This window comes from Odocoileus virginianus, chromosome 6 (assembly GCF_023699985.2).
Source record: "Odocoileus virginianus isolate 20LAN1187 ecotype Illinois chromosome 6, Ovbor_1.2, whole genome shotgun sequence".
Lineage (NCBI taxonomy): Eukaryota > Metazoa > Chordata > Mammalia > Artiodactyla > Cervidae > Odocoileus > Odocoileus virginianus.
Genome location: NC_069679.1, coordinates 64,495,265 through 64,518,007, shown reverse-complemented (window position 1 = coordinate 64,518,007; position 22,743 = coordinate 64,495,265). Strand labels below are relative to the sequence as shown.

General features: G+C 42.7%; 1 protein-coding gene and 1 non-coding gene across 3 annotated transcripts in view; one reads left to right on the top strand and one right to left on the bottom strand.

The window, feature by feature from the left end:
* Window positions 1–19,372, bottom strand: part of FNTB (farnesyltransferase, CAAX box, subunit beta) — an 86,494-nt gene extending 67,122 nt beyond the window's left edge. Inside the window, exon 1 of one of the 2 annotated variants that reach the window (XM_020879193.2) lies at window positions 19,123–19,372. In XM_020879193.2, the coding sequence (XP_020734852.1) occupies window positions 19,123–19,266 (144 nt within the window). In that variant the 5' untranslated portion in view covers window positions 19,267–19,372. Of the gene's footprint in view, window positions 1–18,260; window positions 18,372–19,122 lie in introns of those variants that run through there. The other variant, XM_070469486.1, reaches the window with a different exon arrangement.
* LOC139035829 (U6 spliceosomal RNA) lies at window positions 14,473–14,579 on the top strand. The gene has a single exon (XR_011488533.1). It is a non-coding gene; the product is annotated as a U6 spliceosomal RNA (small nuclear RNA).
* Window positions 19,373–22,743: the final 3,371 nt, after the last annotated feature.

The window sequence follows — 22,743 nt, the reverse complement described above, 5'->3', positions numbered from 1 at the left end:
ATTATGCAGAGTAAAGTAAGCCAGAAAGATAAACACCAATACAGTATATTAACGCATATATATGGAATTTAGAAAGATGGTAACAATGACCCTATATGCAAGACAGAAAAAGAGACACAGATGTATAGAAGAGAATTTTGGACTCTATGGGAGAAGGCGAGGGTGGGATGCTCTGAGAGAAAAGCATTGAAACATGTATATTATCAAGTGTGAAACAGATCACCAGTCCAGGTTGGATGCATGAGACAAGTGCTCAGGGCTGGTACACTGGGATGACCCAGAGGGATGGGATGGGGAGGGAGGTGAGAGGGGTGTTCAGGATGGGGAACACGTGTAAATCCATGGCTGATTCATGTCAATATATGGCAAAAACCACTACAATATTGTAATTAGCCTCCAACTAATAAAAATAAATAGAAAAAAAAAAAAAAGATGTGGCAAGAATACACAGAACTGTTCAAAAAAGAACTATTTAAAAAAGATCTTCATGACCCAGATAACCACGATGGTGTGATCACTCACCTAGAGCCAGACATCCTGGAGTCTGAAGTCAAGTGGGCCTTAGGAAGCACCACTATGAACAAAGCTAGTGGAGGTGATAGAATTCCAGCTGAGCTATTTCAAATCCTAAAAGATGATGCTGTGAAAGTGCTACACTCAATATGCCAGCAAATCTGGAAAACTCAGCAGGGGCCACAGAACTGGAAAAGGTCAGTTTTCCCTTCCAATCCCAAAGAAAGGCAATGCCAAAGAATGCTATCAATTCCCAAATTTCCTTGCTGCATTCAGACTTGAGCCCAGTCTCTCTCCCCCACTGCAAAACACCATCATAGTAGTCCTCCTTGAATAAAGTCTTCTTTAACATGTGTCATGAATAGTTTTTTCCTTAACAATACCCGTCCGCATCCACTAGCAGAATGACTAAAGTTGAAAAGAGGGACACCACCAAATGTTAGCAAGGCTGTCAAGGAACCAGAGCCGTCACACACTGCTGGTGAGAGTGTAACATGTGCGATTACTCTGGAAAAGGCCAGTGGTTTCATTTAGAACTAAACATACACCTACCCTGTGATCCAACAACTCCACTTGCAGGTTTTTAACCCATGAAAGCACATGATCATAAAAAGACTTCTTTGAGAATGCTTATAACAGCATTATTCATTATATCCCTAATCTGGCAACGGCCCAGTTGTCCGTCATTAGGAGAATGGAAAAAGCCAACAACAGAAGCCTTTAGAGCAAGTAGCTCAGAGGCAGTGTACCTGCAACCAAGCTGAACTTGTTAAAAATATAAATTTTCAGGTCATAGATTTATAGAATTAGAAACTACTAGGATAGGGCCCACCCAGCAGATTCTTTTTAACAAGTCCTCCAGAGGATTCTGACGCATGCTTATGTTTGATAAATCAAAAAGGTTTTCTTTAACAGTCACGATGGATTTCAGCGCAGAGGCTGATGCTTGAGTTTGACTCCAAATAGGACTTTCTTAATTTATAACTATCTTTTTTTTCAACTGTTCACCACACTTTTCTTCTTCCTAACTAGTAAAGGTTAAACAAAGGTGACAAAGTAAAACATTCCTCTGAACAAATAGCCTAATACTTTGAGTACAAGATTCAGCGGGCGGTCAGAGTTGACCGAGTCTCTGTAACCAGCTGGCGTTCCTCTCTACCAAGGCTGAGATCCTTTATGAATCCTTTATGAACCATGGGTTCTCAACCCTGGCTGCCTATTAGAAGAGCTTAAAAATACTGATGGCTGGGTCCCACCCCCGGGGTTTCTGTTTTAATTGGTTGGGGGTACAACCCTGGAGGAGGGGATGGGGAGACCAAAACTCCCCAGGGGATTCTAATGGTCAGCCAGGTTTGAGACCCACTGCCCTCACTGCCAATTCCCTTTTTAGAAAACCTTGTTTTAACATCAGGTGTTCCAAAAGTAATGAAGGAAAATTAACTTTAAATCATAAACGAAAATGAACACTAGAAAAGAGATCCCAGTGGCCTACAGATCCACGGCTATGTTACCAGTAGTAACCTCCATCATTCAAAGGTCAGATGCACATCATTACTGTGCTATAATGTTCAGGAAATGTCCTCAAGTAGCATTTTTTTTTTTTTTTGGCCATGCTGGGTCTTAGCTGTGTTTAGCCACGGCATGTGGAATCTAGTTCCCTGACCAAGGGATTGAACCTGGGCTCCCTGCATTGGGAGTACAAAGTCTTAGCAACTGGACCGCCAGGGAAGTCCCCTTAGCAGCATTTTTCATTAAAGAATTCCTAACAGCTCATATACATATGAAAACTTGGTTTAAGGCAGAGATGGGAAAATCCAATATTAAAGGAAAAAACATGGACAGTAAGTGTTGCTAATAAAAACTGCCTTCTGACCTCACACCCTAAAAGTAAATAAGTAAAATCCAGGTTGATTAAACTCAAACATGAAACTTGAGTCAAGTGATTAAAACAGCACATAGGAGAATATCTTTATATTCTTGGAACAGACAAAGATTTCTTCTAAAAGTCCAAACTATAAGGGAAAAAAAAGAACAACAATAAAAATAAGCAAGAGTAAAGGCAAACAAGAGCCCAGGGGAAGATATTTGAAATGTATGTAAAAGATACTATTTTCCCCAAATTAAGACTGTTGACAATAAAGTCTTAGAGAGGGTGATAGAACACCCTTTTGCCTTAGATAGGGCAAAATAGAACTCCACTAATTATTTGCTCAGTCGTGTCCATCTCTTTGCGACCCCATGGACTGTAGCCTACCAAGCTCCTCCATCCATGGGATTTTCCAGGCAAGAGTACTGGAGTGGGTTGCCATTTCCTTCTCCAGGGGATCTTCCCGATCCAGGGATCAAGCCCAGGTCTCCTGCATTGTAGGCAGATGCTTTACTATCTGGGCCAGCAGGGAAGTCCCACTAATTGTAGTACACCCTAGCTGCTGCTGCTGCTAAGTCACTTCAGTCGTGTCCGACTCTGTGCGACCCCATAGACGGCAGCCCACCAGGCTCCCCCGTCCCTGGGATTCTCCAGGCAAGAACACTGCAGTGGGTTGCCATTGCCTTCTCCAATGCATGAAAGTGAAAAGTGAAAGTGAAGTCGCTCAGTCATTTCAGACTCTTAGCGACCCCATGGTCTCCAGCCTACCAGGCTCCTCCGTCCATGGGACTTTCCAGGCAAGAGTACTGGAGCGGGGTGCCATTGCCTGCTCTGAGCACACCACTAATTAACGCTTAAACTGCTGGAGCCACTGTGGAGGGCAGCACGGTAGAGGTAATCACACTGAGAAGACACAGACCCTACAACCCAGCAAGCCTCACCCTGCAATGGGGATACACCTGGAGAAACCCTTGTCTGCCCTCCCAAACCTCTTAATGTGCAGCATAACTTAGTCCCAACAATACACCTCTCACTTCCTCCAGTCGTGAGGCAATTGGTCACTTAGGATATGGCAAAAAGGAGCACAAGAGTTCAGAGTCAAGTCTACTCATTTGTCAAAAGTTTACCCCTGCTTCTGACAGGGCACAGGCCAGGCGTTTCTATGGACAAATGGTTTTAAGTTTACTGAAGTCAGATTACACATATTGAGGAGTCCCAGGATATGCCATCCCAAAATAGACATTTCTGGTATATGGATTATTTTGAGCTAAAGGCCACTGATAACCAGGAGATGAAGAAAAAGCTCTAAAAACAAGGCATTAAGTTTCCTTTTGTAAAGATATCTCCCTCTCCATACCAGGGAGTGGAGGACTCCTAACAACTCTAATCAATGGAGAAGGCACTGACTTAAATCTGAATGGCAAACCTAACTAAACAACTCTTGTTTACCATACTTTTCCTGGATCGTTCCCATGAGTTGTCTCCCCAGCCCCAAAGCCTAAAACCCTGTCTTTGTTTTATCCTAAGGTGGCATATAAGAGCATATAATTACCCTTCGGTGACCCATCAGTGGGTGTTCCCATGTGTACATACACAATGCACATGTCAATAAATTTCTGTTTATTTTTCTCTTGTTAATTTATTTTTGATCAGTCTAATTTACAGGGCCCCATCTGGAGAATCTAAGCTGGGTACTGGAAAAGATGTTTTCCTTCCCTACTATATATTTAAATGGATGTATATGAACATGTAACTTTATATAATATGAATTATTAAATATATATGTGTGTATGCATAGTCTATTTACATGATATAAACTAATATGTGTATCAGTTTGTGGTTTTCAACAATGGAGAGACTATGTGAGAATCTAGGGGTCAGAGATGCAGTGACTGCCCCCAAGTCCCCAAGACTTAGGTGCCATGGCAATACAAATGCAGTTCTAGCCATCTGCCTGCATTCTCGACAGCTCTGTCTAAAAGACAGCTCATGGAATTTTTCTAGAAGTTCAATCGGAAGCACAGAATAATTTCCATTCATAGCCGAGCGGTTAAAAAAAAAACAACAACTCATACATTTGCTACTTTCTCTTTCACAGCTTCTATCTAAAGAAAACCTCATGCTGTACCAACTTTCATATCATAGATCATCACTTCCCTTCTCCCTACATCTCCCCCTCTCCCAGAGAAGGCCCATTCCAGAAAGCAGAGTTGCTGCCTGAAATTCACGCAAATGCTAAAGAAGTGGTAAAAGAATCACTAATAGATTAAATATAAGAAAAGGATTCATCCTAAAAAAATTATCCCTCAGAGAAAACAAGTCACCTTATAGGAAATACTTACAAAGTAACTCTTGCTGTGGGGAGTTCTTTCAATTCTTTATTTTGAATATGAATCAGTTGGGGTTGATACATCAGTCTAAAAGAACCTCAGTTAAGGTTGGTTTTGACTGCCTACAGAGGTCAGCTGATGGTATCAATGAAAGAAGACAAATTAAACACAGATTTAATGCCTAGGGATATGAGCTCACACTGCCATGTGTAAACTGCCACTGTAAATCCTTTCAAAGATCCCTTTAAAAAGTAATAAAGTTTAAATTGTGAAGATCAAAGACATGCACCAACTGGACACATTGTAAAATAATAATAATTGTAACTTGTGATAAAATATTCAGTGTCTTTTCCATATTCAAAAGGGACGTATCTCAAAAAACTAAAAGTGTGGCCTGCAAAAACATATTCATAGATCTAAGGTGTAGCTCCAATGATAATAAAAACATTAAGGTCAAAACTGGATAAGAAGAATTTGAAGACAATGTTTTATGAATATGAGGAGGAGAAAGAACAGTATTTCTAAATTAGTGTTAATATTGTGATTTAAAATAGTATAGATACCTAAATTTAAAATGTAAATCTTGTCAGTAGGCTTTTGGTTTGTTTGTTCTTGTCCAGTTGCTAAGTCGGGTCCAATTCTTGGCGATACCGTGGTCAGCAGCACGCCAGGCTTCCCTGGCCTTCACTATCTCCTGGAGTTTGCTCAAATTCATGTCTCTTGTGTCAGTGATGCCATCCAATCATCTCATCCTGTCATCCCCCTCTTCTCCTGCCCTCAATCTTTCCCAGCCAGCATCAGGCTCTTTTCCAATGAGTTGGCTTATCCCATCAGGTGGCCAAAGTATTGGAGCTTCAGCTCCTACAAGTATGTGTATACAAGTATACTCCAAAAAGCACTTTAGGGAGCTTTTTAAAAGGAAAACTGGGAGATTTTGATATTTGCACTTTCTTATAGTTGAGCAACCATGATATATGCTGAATTTCAATAAAATAAAATTGATTCACATAACTAGCCTACTAAGCATTTAACAAGCAAAGCTCTGGTCCCTTTTATCAGAAGCATAAAAAACTAGTTAGTTTGACCATATATAGGAACTTGTTCCACTTCCATTTAATAATCTTTCAGAGACTAGAACTTGAAACAAGTCATCAGCAGGAGTTCAGGATTCATTCCTGTATTCCCAGTGCTCCCTCCTTCAGGATCTGCAGTAGTGCAATGCCTGTCACTTGCAGCCCGCTCTTCGGCCTGGCTCTCTTCATCCCATTCTACCTTCCCCTCTTCCCCATCTATCATTAGATCAGCCCCCTGCAATCCAGTTGACCTAATTCCCTACCTCAGCCAACCTGGTAAGTCTTCCCTCTTAAGGGCTCCTCAAGCTGGAATGGCTGCCCCTCAAACTCCATTTTTACAGTCCGACCCCATCCACATCCTCCATGAAGTTGTTCTGACTCCCTCAGCCCACAACAGATTAGCTTCCACTCCCTGAAACCTCGCACAATGCAGTCAGAATTGAGCACTTCATTATATGCTCTTGTGAGTCATTCTATGATTGCTTCAGGAGTATTCTTTTTTTTTTTTTTTTTCCCCTAAGAGAAAAGAATTCATCACCGACTCAACGGACATGAGTTTGCACAAACTCCAAGACATGATGAAGGACAGGGAAGCTATATATTGTCACCCTGCTTATTTAACTTATATGCAGAGTACATCATGAGAAACGCTGGGCTGGATGAAGCACAAGCTGGAATTGCTGGGAGAAATATCAATAACCTCAGATATGCAGATGACACCACCCTTATGGCAGAAAGTGAAGAAGAACTAAAGAGCCTCTTGATGAAAGTGAAAGAGGAGAGTGAAAAAGTTGGCTTAAAGCTCAACATTCAGAAAACTAAGATCATGGCATCTGGTCCCATCACTTCATGGCAAATAGATGGGGAAACAGTGGAAACAGTGGCTGATTTTATTTTGGGGGGCCCCAAAATCACTGCAGATGGTGATTGCAGCCATGAAATTAAAAGACGCTTACTCCTTGGAAGAAAAGTTATGACCAACCTAGACAGCATACTAAAAAGCAAAGACACTATTTTGTCAACAAAGGTCCATCTAGTCAATGCTATGGTTTTTCCAGTGGTAATGTATGGATGTGAGAGTTGGACTATAAGGAAAGCTGAGCACAGAAGAATTGATGCTTTCAAACTGTGGTGTTGGAGAAGACTCTTTAGAGTCCCTTGGACTGCAAGGAGATCCAAACCAGTCCATCCTAAAGGAAATCAGTCCTGGGTCTTTATGGGAAGGACAGATGTTGAAGCTGAAACTCCAATATTTTGGCCACCTGATGTGAAGAACTGACTCATTTGAAAAGACCCTGATGTTGGGAAAGATTAAGGGCAGGAGGAGAAGGGGATGACAGAGGATGAGATGGTTAGATGACATCACCGACTTAATGGACATGCATTTGAGTAAACTCTGGGAGTTGGTGATGGACAGGGAGGCCTGGCATGCTACAGTCCATGGGGTTGCAAGGAGTTGGACACGACAGAGTGACTGAACTGAACTGAACTGAGGGGAGCCTGGAGTGCTGCAGTACATGGGTTCACAAAGCGTCGGACACAACAGAGCAATGGAACAACAACAAATAATTCTAGATTTCCCTCAGAATTGACTGTTACTTGACTGAATGTCGTCTAATGACGTCGTGCCATTTCAAAGGGGAGAATGCTTTTGCCTCTGTTCAAGGGCTGTCTAAAAGGAAAATGGGAGTGGTATCTTCAGTAGCAACTGTTTTTGGTCAGCCTGCTCCCTCTGAGACTGTACTGGAACTACCCTACCAGCCTGAATTACGGCGCATTTGCAGTGGGGTGGCTGCAGCTGCCACAAAAAGGAAGACGATCACTAATAATACAACAACATCTAGCTTTGTGGTCATGAAGGGTCCTCTGAACATCAAGCTCATCAGTTTGCTGGGAAGTAAAACAGCTTGTCAAGTCAGAGACCTCCAAAAGATACCCAGAATCTCAGCACTGCTCATTACCTCCACCACCACAGCCCTGAGCAAAGCCACCATCAATATTGCAATAGCCGCCTAACTGGTTTCCCTGCCCCGACGCTGGCCTCCTCACAGTCTACTCTTGACAGGGACCTAAATGGGCCTGTTGAAACACTCAAAAGATTGTGGCAAAACCTCAGCCACAGATCAGTCTGACTCCTGGCAGGGAACAGAGGGCACATTCGAAGTGGGCGATCTAAGGAGAGTCCCTATCACGACACGGGGCTACCAGCAAAGGGGCCCCTCGCCCCCTTCAGGACCTAAAGTATGAAGACAAGGCGTGGGAAGGAGACAGGGGGCTCCACGGAGGAGACACGGAATTAGGGATTGGCCTTAAGCCTAGAGACAGCCCTGCCCACACAATGCCTGGAGAAGAGAAGCCCTACGCCCATCTCCTCCTCTCTCACTCAGCCCCGATTTCCCTGTGGGCAAATGCAACCAGAAGTCAGAAAGCAAGGCTGCCTGTCAGCGCAGGCCCGCCTCCTGGGGCACATCTACAGAGCAGGTTAGAAAAAGGTGGAGTGACCGGGGAGGTAAATGGAAGCTATTCAGCCAAATGGCTTCCCATCTCAACCAGAATATCTGGAAGACAAGATCCAACTTCAGCCCCTATTCCACTTGCCAACCTCTCTGCTCAGCGGCCCTCCACTCACCAGGCACACCCCTGCCTCAGCTCCCCTGTACCTGCTGCCTTCTCTGCCCAGAATGCTTTCCCCCCAAATACAGGCATCGCTTGTTCCCTCAGTCAAAACATCACATCAGCAGCAGCTTCCTTTATTACCACGGTATATAAAAACCTCACCTGCTCCTACCCTATCCATCCCTGACACATTCTATCTCCCTTATGGTGCTTAATTTTTCTTCACAGCACTTCTCGCTAACATTAGATAAAGATGGATGGACAGACACATTTTTTTTTCTCCTTTTTAACTGACTGCTTTCCCAGCCTAGAACAAAAGTTTCATAAAGGCATCAACTCAGCTTCTTTTATTCACTCCCTTATGTCCAGCATCTAGAATAGTGCCTGGCACAAAGAAAGCACTCAAGTATTTGTTGGGTGAATAAAAAAATGAATGAATGCAATGAAGAACTCAGAGCTAAGGACTCTTCCCACTGTTGAGAAGTTTAACTTCTCTTCTCAAATTATTGTTAAGCAAATAGTCTCCTGATAATCAGATGGGAAGCAGGTGACAAGGACTTGTTTTACTGGCAATGGCACAAAATTGAGCTCTGTCAGTAAATCCCTAAGTATAAATGGAATCTTCAGGCAAAACCAAAGGAATAACAGTAGTATCTTCTGTAAACAACTCCTAGCAAGGTTGTTTTTTCTATGACTATATAATCATTAACCTGACAACCTGGTCCTTCTCTAAGACTCAGTCTTCTCATCTATTAAATGCATAAGAATTGAATGATATAGTGGGTATGGAAAATATATGCCCAATAAATGGACACTATAATGATTATTAAAACTACTGAGACAGCTATGAGAATGAGATACTATGTTATCTTCCCATGATCTGGAACTGTTTATCCTAGACTTAAAGCATAAGCTGGAATAAGAATATGAAAAAGAAACATAAGATGCTTTACTCTCCACCACACAGTTGGGCCTAGATTTGAAAGACATCCTAATAGTACCAATGTTCCATATCAGAACCTAGTTTCCACACCTGGTCCAGACCTTGGCCAACACTTGTGTAGACCAGTACTGTGTTGCATCCATTTCTGTATCAAGCACTTAGAATGTAAGAGCTGGCTTTTCCCTGATAGAAACTAACAGGGGCTCAACTGAAAAAAAAGTAGTGCAGGTAAAAGGGAAAGCACAAATCAATAAAGTTCCCGATAACGTTCCTTTTTTTGACTTGCCCCTCTAACCATGGACGTCTCCGTTCTCCTCTGTAAATTAGACCAAATTCTGATTCCCTTTTCTCCACTAACATCTTATCTATCCATAGCCTTACCTGCTGGGTCAATTCAATTAACTGCACAAAAGGTGACCCTTCAGTATAGTCTTAGGTCAGATAAAAAGAAAAAGGCTTGACCTGGATCAATTCAACAATCCATTACTTAGGAATACTGCCAAGATCCTGGAGCTTTTTTGTTGATGGGAGATTTCTCTTCAATCTTTTGCAAAAGACTTCTGTAGGAGGATACACCGGTGGGCTAACTAACCTGGGAAGCCAGATTCAAAAGGTAAGTTCCCTTTCTACCCTAAAACCCATGAAGCTTAGATCTCCAGTTAAAATGTTCCCTCTCCTACTGAATGTAGAAGTGTGTATTCAAACCCTTGTTTTGCTATTACAGTCAATACTTATAGTCAATACTATATAATACTTATCATTATTAATTTTACCAAAATTGAGGCTTCCAACCTCAGGTATGAAAATCAAAAGTTAAGCCTGGAGACTAATGTTACCAAGAGATCTTATTTTAGAAAGCAGCCTGATGCTTATTTGTTGGTGCTAAAAAGAATCATCTGATCATTTCTAGTGACAGATGGGTAAGCATTTCCACAATGACTAACTTGGGAACAATTCCAATTGGAGGATGAGAAGAAAAACAAAACCATAGTTCACTACTCATCCCCAAACACATTTCAAAGTGACAGGTTCCATCTACTTCAAGGCTTCAGTGAATGGCAAGAAGTCCAAAACTCATAGTCTTATTACAGTACTTCCCAAACAGTATTCGGAGAAGGCAATGGCACCCCACTCCAGTACTCTTGCCTAGAAAATCCCATGGACGGAGGAGCCTTGTGGGCTGCAGTCCATGGGGTTGCTAAGAGTCAGACACGACTGAGCAACTTCACTTTCACTTTTCACTTTCATGCATTGGAGAAGGAAATGGCAACCCACTCCAGTACTCTTGCCTGGGGAATCCCAGGGTCGGGGGAGCCTGGTGGGCTGCCGTCTATGGGGTCACACAGAGTCGAACACGACTGAAGCGACTTAGCAGCAGCAGCAAACTGTATTATTCTCCAGTCTGTCCACCCTAGCCAGGCTCTGCAGTGCTCAAGATCAGTGACTATTTTATTTCTTTGTATTCCCAGCATTCAACAATTTGTCCAAGACATTACTGGTGCTCATATGATAGAAAAACTACTAAAATGCCCACCCATGAGGCAGGCCTCAAATCTGGCACTGCAGCTCAGAAATTAAACAGAACCTGGAACTGTTGGGGAACTGTTGACCAAAATCACCCACCTTGGCCAAGCCCACTTGCCCAAGCTGTCTCACAAAAGGAGGTCCCAATAAGGCACATGGTGCTTCAACCAAAAACTAACTAGGAGAATTCAGGAGGGGCCAAAAGAGGAAGGAGATGGCCAGTCTCCCAGAGTCCTTCTCCCTGGAATCCACCTTGGCTGAGAGATGCATGTGCCACCAGGAAGGACCCTGAATCAGACTACGGGGCAAGCAAGATGATTAGCCAGACAATCTGTAAACTAACCCTATGACCATAAAACCTGAGACCACGAGCCACGTGGCAGAGCAGTTCTTCTAGGTTCCTTGACCCTACTACTCTCCACCCAGATGCCTCCTCCCAATAAAGTTTCTTGCCTTGTCAGCAGATGTGCCTCCTTGAACAATTCTGAGTGTTAGATAAGAGTCCACTCTCAGGCCCTAGAAGGGGTCCCCCTTCCTGTAACAACAGGCAACTCTGGTGGGACCCCTTTGCTATGATTGACAGCCTGACCACTTGGGGAACTCAGGGACCAGCTCACTTGCCACAAACCAGACCCAGCAGCTGCTACCAGAGCCCTTTTGTCCCTGGTCTCCCCCTGATGCAGATGATTGGCCAGAGTGCCCCAACCAGGTAACAAACAAGAAATTTTGTTGACCTTTTTTCTCTTCCCTCTCTCTTTTCTCTTTTCAATCCCTCCTATCCTACCCTCCTTTCTTCTGTCCTGGTACTGGACACAGAAGTCTGATTGAAGGGCCTCAGCCTGAGCTGAGGGACGGAGCCTGATCACCTCTGGCGGGCAGAGAACTCCAATGATCTTATCTGGTTTCTGAAAGGGCCAAGTTCCCATCCTTCCTTCCTATAAGCCCAGGAAAAGTTCCTATAGTGCCTGGGCATCTGTAGGTGTCAGGAGACATCCATAAGGCCACCCTTTTCTGTCCTGCCTCCTTCCCCTCTTCTTTCAATCTGCCCTCCTTTCCTCCCTTTGAAATCTTTGACAATATAAGCTATCTCCATTTACTGTTTGTCAGTACTGAAGTTTTGGGTCTCTGTAGGAGGTTTTCTGAGATCTGAAGTTTTGTGTCTCTGTAGGAGGTTTTCTGAGAGACTGCAATCTTGTGATGAAGGAAGTGTCTGATTACGAAACTGTGCCTATGTGTGTTTTCTATTTTGTGTCCTGTGTTGTGATTTATGATGGCCATTCTGCTTTGTGACATGGGCAAGTCTGGTTCTGTCCACTGTAGAGCCCTCTTAGATGAATGCTGTCTGACTAGAAGGATTTTACCTATGAGCCTGTGAAGAAGACGATATTTTATTAAGATTAAGATTTTATTTTAATTAAGATGATACTTTATTATAGTCCTGTGTAGCCACGATATTCTTCAGACTCCAGAGAAACTGGTTTAGGTGACACTCTTAAAATTCCAGAACTGGTTACTTTTGTATATATGGTTAGAAAAAGAAAGTTTGATAAAACATCTTTTCAGAATTCTGACTTTGCAGGAACAAATTCTTCTAGGAGAACTTGCTTTTCTCACCCTGTGCCTTGAGACCATGGCTCTCAGGATTATTTATCTTATCTAGATGATCACTAATTCTTGAGACTTAGGGGGAAGAAAAAAAAGAGGAAAGAAGCTACTGAATTTTATGTTGTTAATACCTGATTCATGACTAAGCTAAAAAAATGAATCTATGAGTTCTCTGGTTGTATCTGTCTACATGTCAGTGTACATTTTATATATATATATACATACACACAAACACACACACACATATATTTATACGTCCTTACCTTTGGATGGTATTATCAAATACCATCCAAATTATCAAATGGTATCAACAAAATTAATCTGTCAATGAGCTCTACTTAATTGGCTTAAAGAAAATTAAGTGCTTATGTAAGTTCTCAAAAATACAGAAAATTACTGGTCAGAATTAATTTCAGGTTTACAAGAACTGGGAAATATTCAGTATTAAATTAGTATTGGGTATTAAACCTTGTTTGTTAATTAATACAGACAAGTCTTTTGAGTTATTAAAGTATAATGCCCTTATTGTACCTAGGTTTGATAGAAGTCAAATAAATAGTAAATAAATAATTTTTTAATAAATATTTTTAAAAAGCAAATGTTTTTAGAAACTATCACAGGCATTTATGCTCACCAATCTACAGAATATTAATTTAGAAGACATCACAATTGGTTACTTTCTCAGTTTTCACTAGAAATTAAGGTTTTTAAGAGTTGAGGACTCTATAATTTAAATATGTAATTAGGGAAGAATTTCAGTATACAGTAGGAAAGTGAGATGTGTGTTTTCAATGAACAAGGTATGAGGAATGGAATTGCATTTTATTAGGGGAAAAGAAAGTGAGTCTGTCTTAGAGCTGTGTTTCTGTACTGAGAAGAGCATGGGGAACAGACTAATATGGATACAGACCATCCTGAGGATGGTCAGGATTGGCTATGTTTAGACTGAAGTTAATTGAATTTTGCTGTTAAAAGCAAGCTGGTGTAAGACTAGATTTGCTTTTCACTCTCTATTAAGAAAACAAAGTTTCCTTGGAATCTGTTTTGATAACAGGTTGTGTGAGTTTCTGTGCCTTTAAGCAGCCTGCATTTGCTGTTGAAATCTCTAGCAACTTTGGTTAGGGAGTAAGTATTATCTCCCAGTGACCTATGCTCTTACTTGACCAAATGTTTTAAACTTTTTGATAAACTTCCCAAATACCAAATTTTGATGAAAGTTCTTTGACCTCCAGCTAACTTTGGGATATTTTAGAGGGTCTCTGAGGTATCTTGGAGATAAATATTTAACTAGTAGTATTTGATATATTAATTACATGGTGAGCATTGTCACATGAGTGATAAACCTACTTAGAATATACTGTATGAATAAATATTATTAATATAGACATTCTAAAAATTGTATAATTTTTTAAAATTTGAGTATGTCCTGATATCGGGCTGCCCAGGTGGTGCTAGTGGCAAAGGACCCACCTGCCAATGTAAGAGACGTGTGTTCGGTCCCTGGGTGTGGAAGATTCCCTGGAGGAGGGCATGGCAACCGACTCCAGTATTCTTGCCTGGAAAACCCCGTGGACAGAAGACTGAAGCCCGTGGCGGGCTACAGTCCATGGGGTCAGAGTCAGACATGACTGAAGTGACTTAGCACAACATCCTGATATCATGTTATAATTTAAGCTGTAATTTTAAAATGTTTATCACAGCAGTAACTAAGTTTCTCTCATCAATTACATTGTGATCAAATGTTTAACCATGACTTTTTAAGTCTTTCTCTGATTTATAGACAGTTATTGTACTCTGATAAATCTCAGATTATACAGAGGAACTGGGTAAGAGAAAAAAACCCTAATAAAAAAATCTGATGGCTTCATAAAAAGTTAACAAAAAGGATTAGTTACATAGGTTTGAGTAAACTAATTAACATGGTTACCATTTTTATGGTTTCTGTCTGAAACATTATTAGTTTTTAATCTGTGTTTTCCAGATATAAAGAAACACTCTCAGGTGCTCGCTTGGGCAGCACATATACTAAAATTGTAACGATACAGAGAAGATTAGCATGGCCCCTGCACAAGGATGACACGCAAATTCGAGAAGCGTTCCATATTTTTGGGAAGGGGAATACATGTAACTCCATGGCTGATTCATGTCAATGTATGACAAAACCCACTACAATATTGTAAAGTAATTAGCCTCCAACTAATAAAAATAAATGAAAAAAAAAAGAAACACTCTCAGACTTCTCTGGTGGTACAGTGGATAAGAAAAATCCACCTGCCAATGCAGGGGACACAGGTTCAGTCCCTTGTCCGAGAGGATTCCACATGCCATGGAGCAACGAAAGCCCATGTGCCGCAACTGCTGAGCCTGTGCTCTAGAGCCCATAAGCCACAGCAAATAAGACCCAGCACGATCAAAAATTAATAATTAATTAAAAAATAAGAAATGCTTTCAAACTAATTATGACTTACAGCAAATTCATAAATTATACCTTTACAAGCAGAATTAAAACACTTCTCTTTTCTCTCTACCTGAGCTCTCTAGAGATTGGAAACTCTTAGGTTCCTAGCAACTTCATCAGATAAATTAGGAAGGCCACCTCCTAACAGGTGCAGGAATCTCAAGGTATTATGTGGACTTCAAAAAGGGAGGAATTCACTTAAATCTACAAGGCAAAATCTGTAACAAAAGCCCTCGGTGTGGCTTTCCTGGCCTCGGGAGGACTTTTGTCAATCAATCAGATTTAATTTGAGGACAAATTAATTTTGATTTGGCTATATTTGATAAAAATGAGAATGATTTTAGAGAAAAAGATGTTCCAATAGATACTAAATTCTGTTTATTGAGGCTTATATTCACTAAGATTCACTTATCAGATAATTCCTTGCTGTTATGTTATATTGCTGCAAAGTTTAATTGAATTATTAAAAAGGCACACTTTGTTTCTGAAGCTTTAACTCAGTAATCTATCTTTGATTGATTAGATGTTCCATGATCTGCAACCAGAAGGTGAACATCAGGTCATGGTCATTTAAATGTAAAGGCTCCCTTATTTTGGTAACAAAGGTTTCCAAGGTGGTGCAGTGATAAAAAATCTGTCTGCCAATGAAGGAAACATGGGAGATGCGGGTTTGATCCCTGGGTCAGGAAGATCCCCTGGAATAGGAAATGGCAACCCACTCCAGTATTCTTGCTTGGAAAATTCCACGGACAGAGGAGCCTGGCAGGCTACAGTCCATGGGGTCACAAAGAGTTGGACATGACTGAGCGTGCACACAATGCACCACCAAACTACTAGGGATAACCAGACTAGTAATACTAGGAAATCAGGCTGGGTGCTTTATGGACAGTGCCAATATATAACTTCCCTTGAAGATAAAGACTGATACAAAGCAGATTAATCAGATGACCTGGGATATACTGGGCTGCACCTAATAGAAGTTCTTGACTTAAATTTTAATTTGTGACCTTACTAATACTGCTAGCTGTACTATTTTTTTTATATTGCCTGTTTTACAAAACTGTTGTTTCTTGCATTTCAAAATGTGTGACTGAGCCTCTGATAAAATGATACATAGTTCCATGTGAGATCAATGATTATAAAAGTGTAACTCTAGATACAGAAAGAAGCAACAAGAAGGAATATTTTCCTGGACCATAAGAGACCTAAGGTGGTCTGGAGACTTTTGGCCACTGTTAATAAGGCCTAGTCCAGTAACAGCACACTGAGTGGCCCATCAGTGAAACCTTCACCAGACCTGGAAATGAGCATTCCAAGCACTGTGGGACAAAATGGTTATGAAATGCCCCCCAAAACATGGTCGAATTTATGACCCTGACGGGGCCCTGCCAACTAAAAATTGGCACTTGTCATCTGCCTCTGCAACAATTAAGTCAATGAGCACTGTGGCCACTGACCTTCAACACATCCTGAAAGGAGTTCAGTGTGAAGATCAAGGATGAGGTGCTCTGTGCTCTGGAAAAACTGACAGGCCTTCAGATAGCTATAGATTCAAGAGATTTTATGAGCCCAAATTCTTACATCATCTCATACCTAGATAACACTAAAGTTGTTATCAGTGACATCTGCTTTGGCCAATTAAGGAGAAAAATGAAACTGAAAGTCAAAATGGAGTAGCTGTGGTTAAGACACCTAAGGTTATTAGTACTAGGAGGCATTATGGACATGATTTCAGACAAGGCCATGTACTGCTGAGAACTTGAGCTTTCTGAGCTGTGTCAGACATTGGATGCCGCAGGCATTTCTCAAAACAACGTCCGCTGGTGACTGGCAGCTGCAACCTTATGGTTTCAAGGTATCCTCTTGTAACTAAAAAATGAAAGTGCTTTAGATCAGATATTAAGAAAAAGAAAACAGAATCGAAACATGTATATTATCTAGGGTGAAACAGATCACCAGCCCAGGTTGGGATGCATGAGACAAGTGCTCGGGCCTGGTGCACTGGGAAGACCCAGAGGGATCGGGTGGAGAGGGAGGTGGGAGTGGGGACCGGGATGGGGAATACATGTAAATCCATGGCTAATTCATTTCAATGTATGACAAAAACCACTGCAATGATGTAAAGTAATTAGCCTCCAACTAATAAAAATAAATGGAAAAAAAAAAGAAAAAGAAGAAACATGTGTGTAGCGGCCAATAGCTCCTGTTATGTGTATGTTAATACTACATCAGAAGTTAAAACTTACTTAGGTACAATTAGACAACTGGTTACAAGTCTCCCAAAGGTGCAAGGTCCAGAAAGGGTTTCAAGCTTATTCTGCTAAATACCTCAGGGAATGAGATTTATTTTGTCTATTCCAGCTTTCACTCCTCTAATTACTTCTAATTAAGTCTGTTACACCAGAATGGTGGACCAAAGGATTGAGACCTTAATAAGAAGAGACTCAGATCCAGTACCTGGAACTCAGAAACATTTCCAATTCAGTGTCTAGTCCCTGAATAGAGACAAGACATTTCAACAGGATTTTGCCACAGTTATTGTTGTCCCATTCCCTGAAAGACTGAGGAGTATCAAAGAGGGGACTGAACCTGAGCAGGAATCTGTGGGGCTCCCGAGTACAAATCCTTTCTGTTTGCCGTTTCTCATTCGTAGGTTATAGGTTTCATTCAGCCTCCTTGACCTTCACTGAGTTCCAAAGGGCAGATTCAAACAGTTGCTAATCAGGGAAGGGAGAGGATGCAGAAACAAGGGAGGAACAGTCAAGTGGTGGGACAGCCTTGGGGCAGGGTCCTGGTTCCTACTCTAGGAGCATGCATATCTGTATCTTTTGAGTTCTTCTGACAAACTGCCCCCAACACACACACACACCCCCACCCCCCAAGTGGAGGATGGTAACTTCAGGCTGAGCCCAAGACTCCTGGAGTACCACCCGGTTACCTCACCACCCACCAATCAGAAGAAAGTCACACACTGCAGACCTCACCCCAAATGTTGCCTTTCTTTTCTGGGCCGGGCAATGAACACCCTGTTAGGCTTCCTGTTTAGCCCCTGTCTGTTTCATCTGCTTACAAGGTTCCTCTCTGACAGATACGAACAGTTTCAGGCCAAACTCTTGTTAACTATGAGAGTCGAACTCAGTTTCAGACACAGAATACCTAGATTTAGATCAGGCGGAGAGAGATTTCTACTCTACTAGATAAGACGGTGCCCACTCCCAATAGGCAGTAGCTACAGAAGAAAGAAACCTCTGCCCCAATTCCCAAGAAGTATCTTGAGTATGAAGTGTCTCAGGGGGGAGTTGTTAGGGAAGTGTTGACCAAAATCACCCACCTTGGCCAACATGAGGTCCCCATAAGGAACGTGATGCTTCAGACAAAAACTAACCAGGAGACTTCAAGAGGGGCTCAACGATAGAGAAGACCAACCTCCCAGAGTCCTTCTCCCTGGAATCCATGTTGGCTGAGAGATGCATGCCAAAAAAAGACCCTGAGTTAGGCTATGAACCAAGCAACACGACTGGTCACAGACAACCTAGAAACTAACCCCATTACCATAAAACCTGAAACTGTGAGCCACACGTGGCAGACCAGTTCCCCTGGGTTCCGTTACCCTGCTGCTCTCCACCCAGGCACCCCTTCTCAGTATCAGTAAAGTCTCTGGCTCTGTCAGCACACGTGTCTCCTTGGACAATTCATTTCCGAGGGTTATGCAAAAGCCCACTATCAGGCGCTACAAAGGTTCCCCCCCCCCTCCCCACTTCCTACAACAGAACGGCATGACCACGTTCTGGCCAATTCTCTTCCCCTTCTTTGTCCCACAACTACAATCAGGCTGTAGAAAGTGAACTCTCCATCAGAGAACCTCCCAATGTCAGGCAGAAAGGAGTGGGCTGTAAATCCGCTTGGGCTGCTTCAATCCTCCAGGTACAGAACAAGATTCTCTCTGCTCCCCAAGGCTTAGGTACGGTTCTCTCGCCCCAGCTTTGACATCGACCCCTCCCCAACCTGGCCCAAAAAACCTCGACTCCCCCAGCCCAAGCCTGGGCGCCCGGAGCTTCCCAAAGGGGAAGCGCCGCGGTGCACCGTGGGAGCTGTAGTTCCCAGGTGAGTTCCGCGCCCCAGCAGCCCTGAAGACCGGACTCCCGCTCCCAGAAGCCCGCGCGCGGGCGCCTCGCCCAGTCAAGCCACCTCACCTGTTCTATGGACGTGACTGTTTCCACCGAGTCGTCCTGCAACCGCTCCCGCGCGTGCTCTGGCCTCAGACTGTACAGCGGCTCTGACCAGACAGGGGAGGAAGATGGAGGGCAACAGTAGGTGAAGGAACTCGGAGAAGCCATGATCCGGAAAGCAGCGGGCGGTGTATAGGGCTCAGCTTCGGCAAACCACAACGCGCATTGAAACTCGAGCGGGCTAAGGCGCTACGGTGAGCGGGTAGAGTCAAAAGATTCTGAACGCGAATTGCTCCTGCCACCTACACATCCTCAGGGAGTGGGATGCTGCCGCCCCCCACTGGGCAGAGGCGTTGCTGCAAGAAGCTCAGTTTCCTAGCGGCAGGGAAGAATTACGTCCGAATTTCATTTCACACACACCCCTCTTTTCAACATTCTGCTCATTCTCACTTAATTGTTATGTCAGTAGTTTGCAGCTGCGGGTGCCCAAGAGCCCAATCAGTGTAACTCTTAAAGCATTTCTGACAGCTCTTCTGACTGTCTCAATCATGCTATTACGAATAGAATTATTGTTCACCTTTGTGTACATGACAGCCGCCCAGGAGAAGCCAGCAAGTAGCTTCTCCACAAAGGCATCGCCATCTGAGCACTCAGTGATGGAGGGAAAGGGGCACTATAATTTTCTTCTATCTCACTGGGGTTACAGTGCAATAGCAGAAACTAAAACGCCGTAGAAGGAACAAGTATAAGTGAAACAACCAAGAAATATTCACTCATTTATTTAGAAATTTTAAATGAAGTACCTACTATATGTCGGTACCTACACCCGTGCTAGGTCCCAGAAATACAAAAGTGAGCAAAACAAATAAGGTCCTTGCCCGTGGGAATCTTACAGTCTGGTAGAATTGATAGAATTAAGTGAATGAACATAATAAATACATGAAGACTTGTGATAAATTGTATGAAGGAAAATAACAGGATCTGTGAAAGTGAAGGAGGAGGGGACTAATTAGACTGGTTGGTCTGGCCAAGCCTCTCCGAGTAATTGACATGTAGAATGAGACTTGAAGCATTAACAAGAGGCCATCCACATGAACAACATCAACAAGAGCCTCACAAGAGAAAGGAGCAGCAAGTTTGAGAGAACATGCAAGAAATATGTTCATGTGTGTTTGTATTCAATCTGATATTTAATCTGAAGGTATTCCAAATAAAAGAAATTCCCCTTAAGTGGGGTTAATCATCATATACATCTCCATTAAATGTTCAAGTTGTGATCTTAGGAAAACCCTGCTACCTTTGGGCAAGCAATAGAAGAGACCCTCTTTCAGGGACCCACAACAAAAAGACTACTCCAAAATTATAATACCAAGAGGTTAAACTATTTAGAGTGGGGGTGAGGGCTTGGGGGTTTGAGTTGACAAGATGATAATAGACTTTCCAGATAGACTTGGACACAAGATCCATTTCCAGCTCAGAGGATTTTACTCTGTTCCCACTCAATTCCAAGTCACCTGTCTAGGACCCAGGAAACCGTGGTATGATATTTCACAACCGGCCATTCCCCTCTTCTCAGTGTCTAAAGATGAGGCCGGGATGGCCCAGAGGTCCAAGGTAGGTAAACACTATCACTGTGTCCATTTTATAGGTGCTGTTGTTGAGTGAAGTCCTGGAGGTGCCAGAATATTTCTAAATCTGGGAATAAGTAGGACTGTGTGGCTTAGAGTCATGGATATAGCTGTACAACATGAAATGGTCTCTATTCTTCCCTCTGTATTGGCATCTTATTGCCTTTTATTTCTGTTTTGGAAAAAATGATCTGTTAAGGTCTGGGTCAAATCTAAGAACTCCACCATCTTTGTAAAGAGTTGTTTTGCTACCCAAAAATGTAGATTGAGCTACTGAAAGAGTAACTGGCACAATTCTGTAACAAATTGCAACATCTGTTGCAAGAGCACCTAAAGCAATTGCAAATTGTATTCAAGAAATAGAAATCTTATTTCTGAATGCAGTCTCCTCCACAGTGGGATCTGAAATAGGTTAATAGGGAGGAAGCAAGAGCCTTCTGCAGGATAGTTTCTTGATGTGCTGCTCAGTGAACCAAGTGCTGAGGAGACAGTGGTGAAAAAGCCACACTCAGCCCTTACGCGTCTCAAGATTTACCAGAAGAAACGGGCATTAAACAGTCATTGCAGAACTGACTATTATTATTGCAGTTGGGGGAAATGGCAGGCGGGAGAAAAAAGCACAGGGTATGGTGAGACTGCATGGCAGGGGAGACTGAAGGTAGTCTGGAAGATCAGGAGGAAATGATGACGGTGGGAGGACAATCCCAGGCAGAGGAAACCCAGTGGCAACAAAATCAAGTGAAACAAGGAATGGAAAATACGAGGAGTTTATACTGTACATGGCATTGAGAAGACTTTTCAGCCTTGGATCAGCGATGGCCTACAAGTCATCTTTCCTCTGAGTTTAATAAAACGATTTGTTCAAGAGGCAGAATGTACATAAATATTGGCAGTATGGCAGAAAATGATATATTTACAGGAAAAAGTCTTAGTAATGATGATAGCAACTCCAACTTGGACTGCAGATGGTTTGGGTTTATTTAACTCAAATGTATGACATTCTTCTAAATTAAACTGTGAATTGTAATTGTTTCTTTTAAAAATAAGATGTGGATAGTGCTATTTTGTATTAACACTTCTATCTAGAGCAGTAAGAAAAAAAGATTACTGGTCTAAATGAACCACTAGAGGGCGCTTCTGCCCCTAGAGTAGCTTCCAGCTGCTGCTGCTAAGTCGTTTAAGTCTTGTCCGACTCCATAGTCGGCAGCCCACCAGGCTCCCCCGTCCCTGGGATTCTCCAGGCAAGAACACTGGAGTATTCTCCAATGCATGAAAGTGAAAAGTGAAAGTGAAGCGACTCAGTTGTGTCCGACTCGCAGCTACCCCAGGGACTGCAGCCTACCAGGCTCCTCCGTCCATGGGATTTTCCAGGCAAGAGTACTGGAGTGGGTTGCCATTGCTTTCTCCCAGAGAGGCTTCCAGAGAAAGCTTTAAAACTGCTCTCACTGCATTACTCACAGAAGCCCATATGTCAGCATGAATTGTTTCTTTTAATATCTTGCAAATCTATGTAATAATACATATTTTGGAAAGAACTCATCTATTATCCTGCTAGGTAATTAATTTTCGCCCCCACAATGACTTCTCTACCAGCATCTGCAGTCTCCTATTCTGCCTTCCCTGTCCCTGGCCCTCCTGTCTCCCCGGATGGAAAGGTTACCCAGCTCTTACCAAGGGCCAAACCCTCCCTGTCCCCTCATGCCCATCCTCCCTTACCTCTCCTGAGACATCTAATTGTTCCTGTACTTGATCATGTCCATCACCCACAAACAGGCTCCTTCTCCATTCACTGGGCGGAGCCAGGGGCAGGTGGGGAAGGCACTTTTAAGCCTCTTGATTTCACTCCTCCTTCAGCTACCTCCCCATTCCTCCTTCCTTCTCTGCCAGTGGCTCCAGTTCCTCGCCTCCTACTGTCTCCTGAACCCATTCCAATCTGGCTTCCCCACTGGCTCTTGTCAAGTCCCCGTTAAACTTTTAATTGCTAAATCCAAGGGCCAGTCTCAGCTTTTACCCTGTC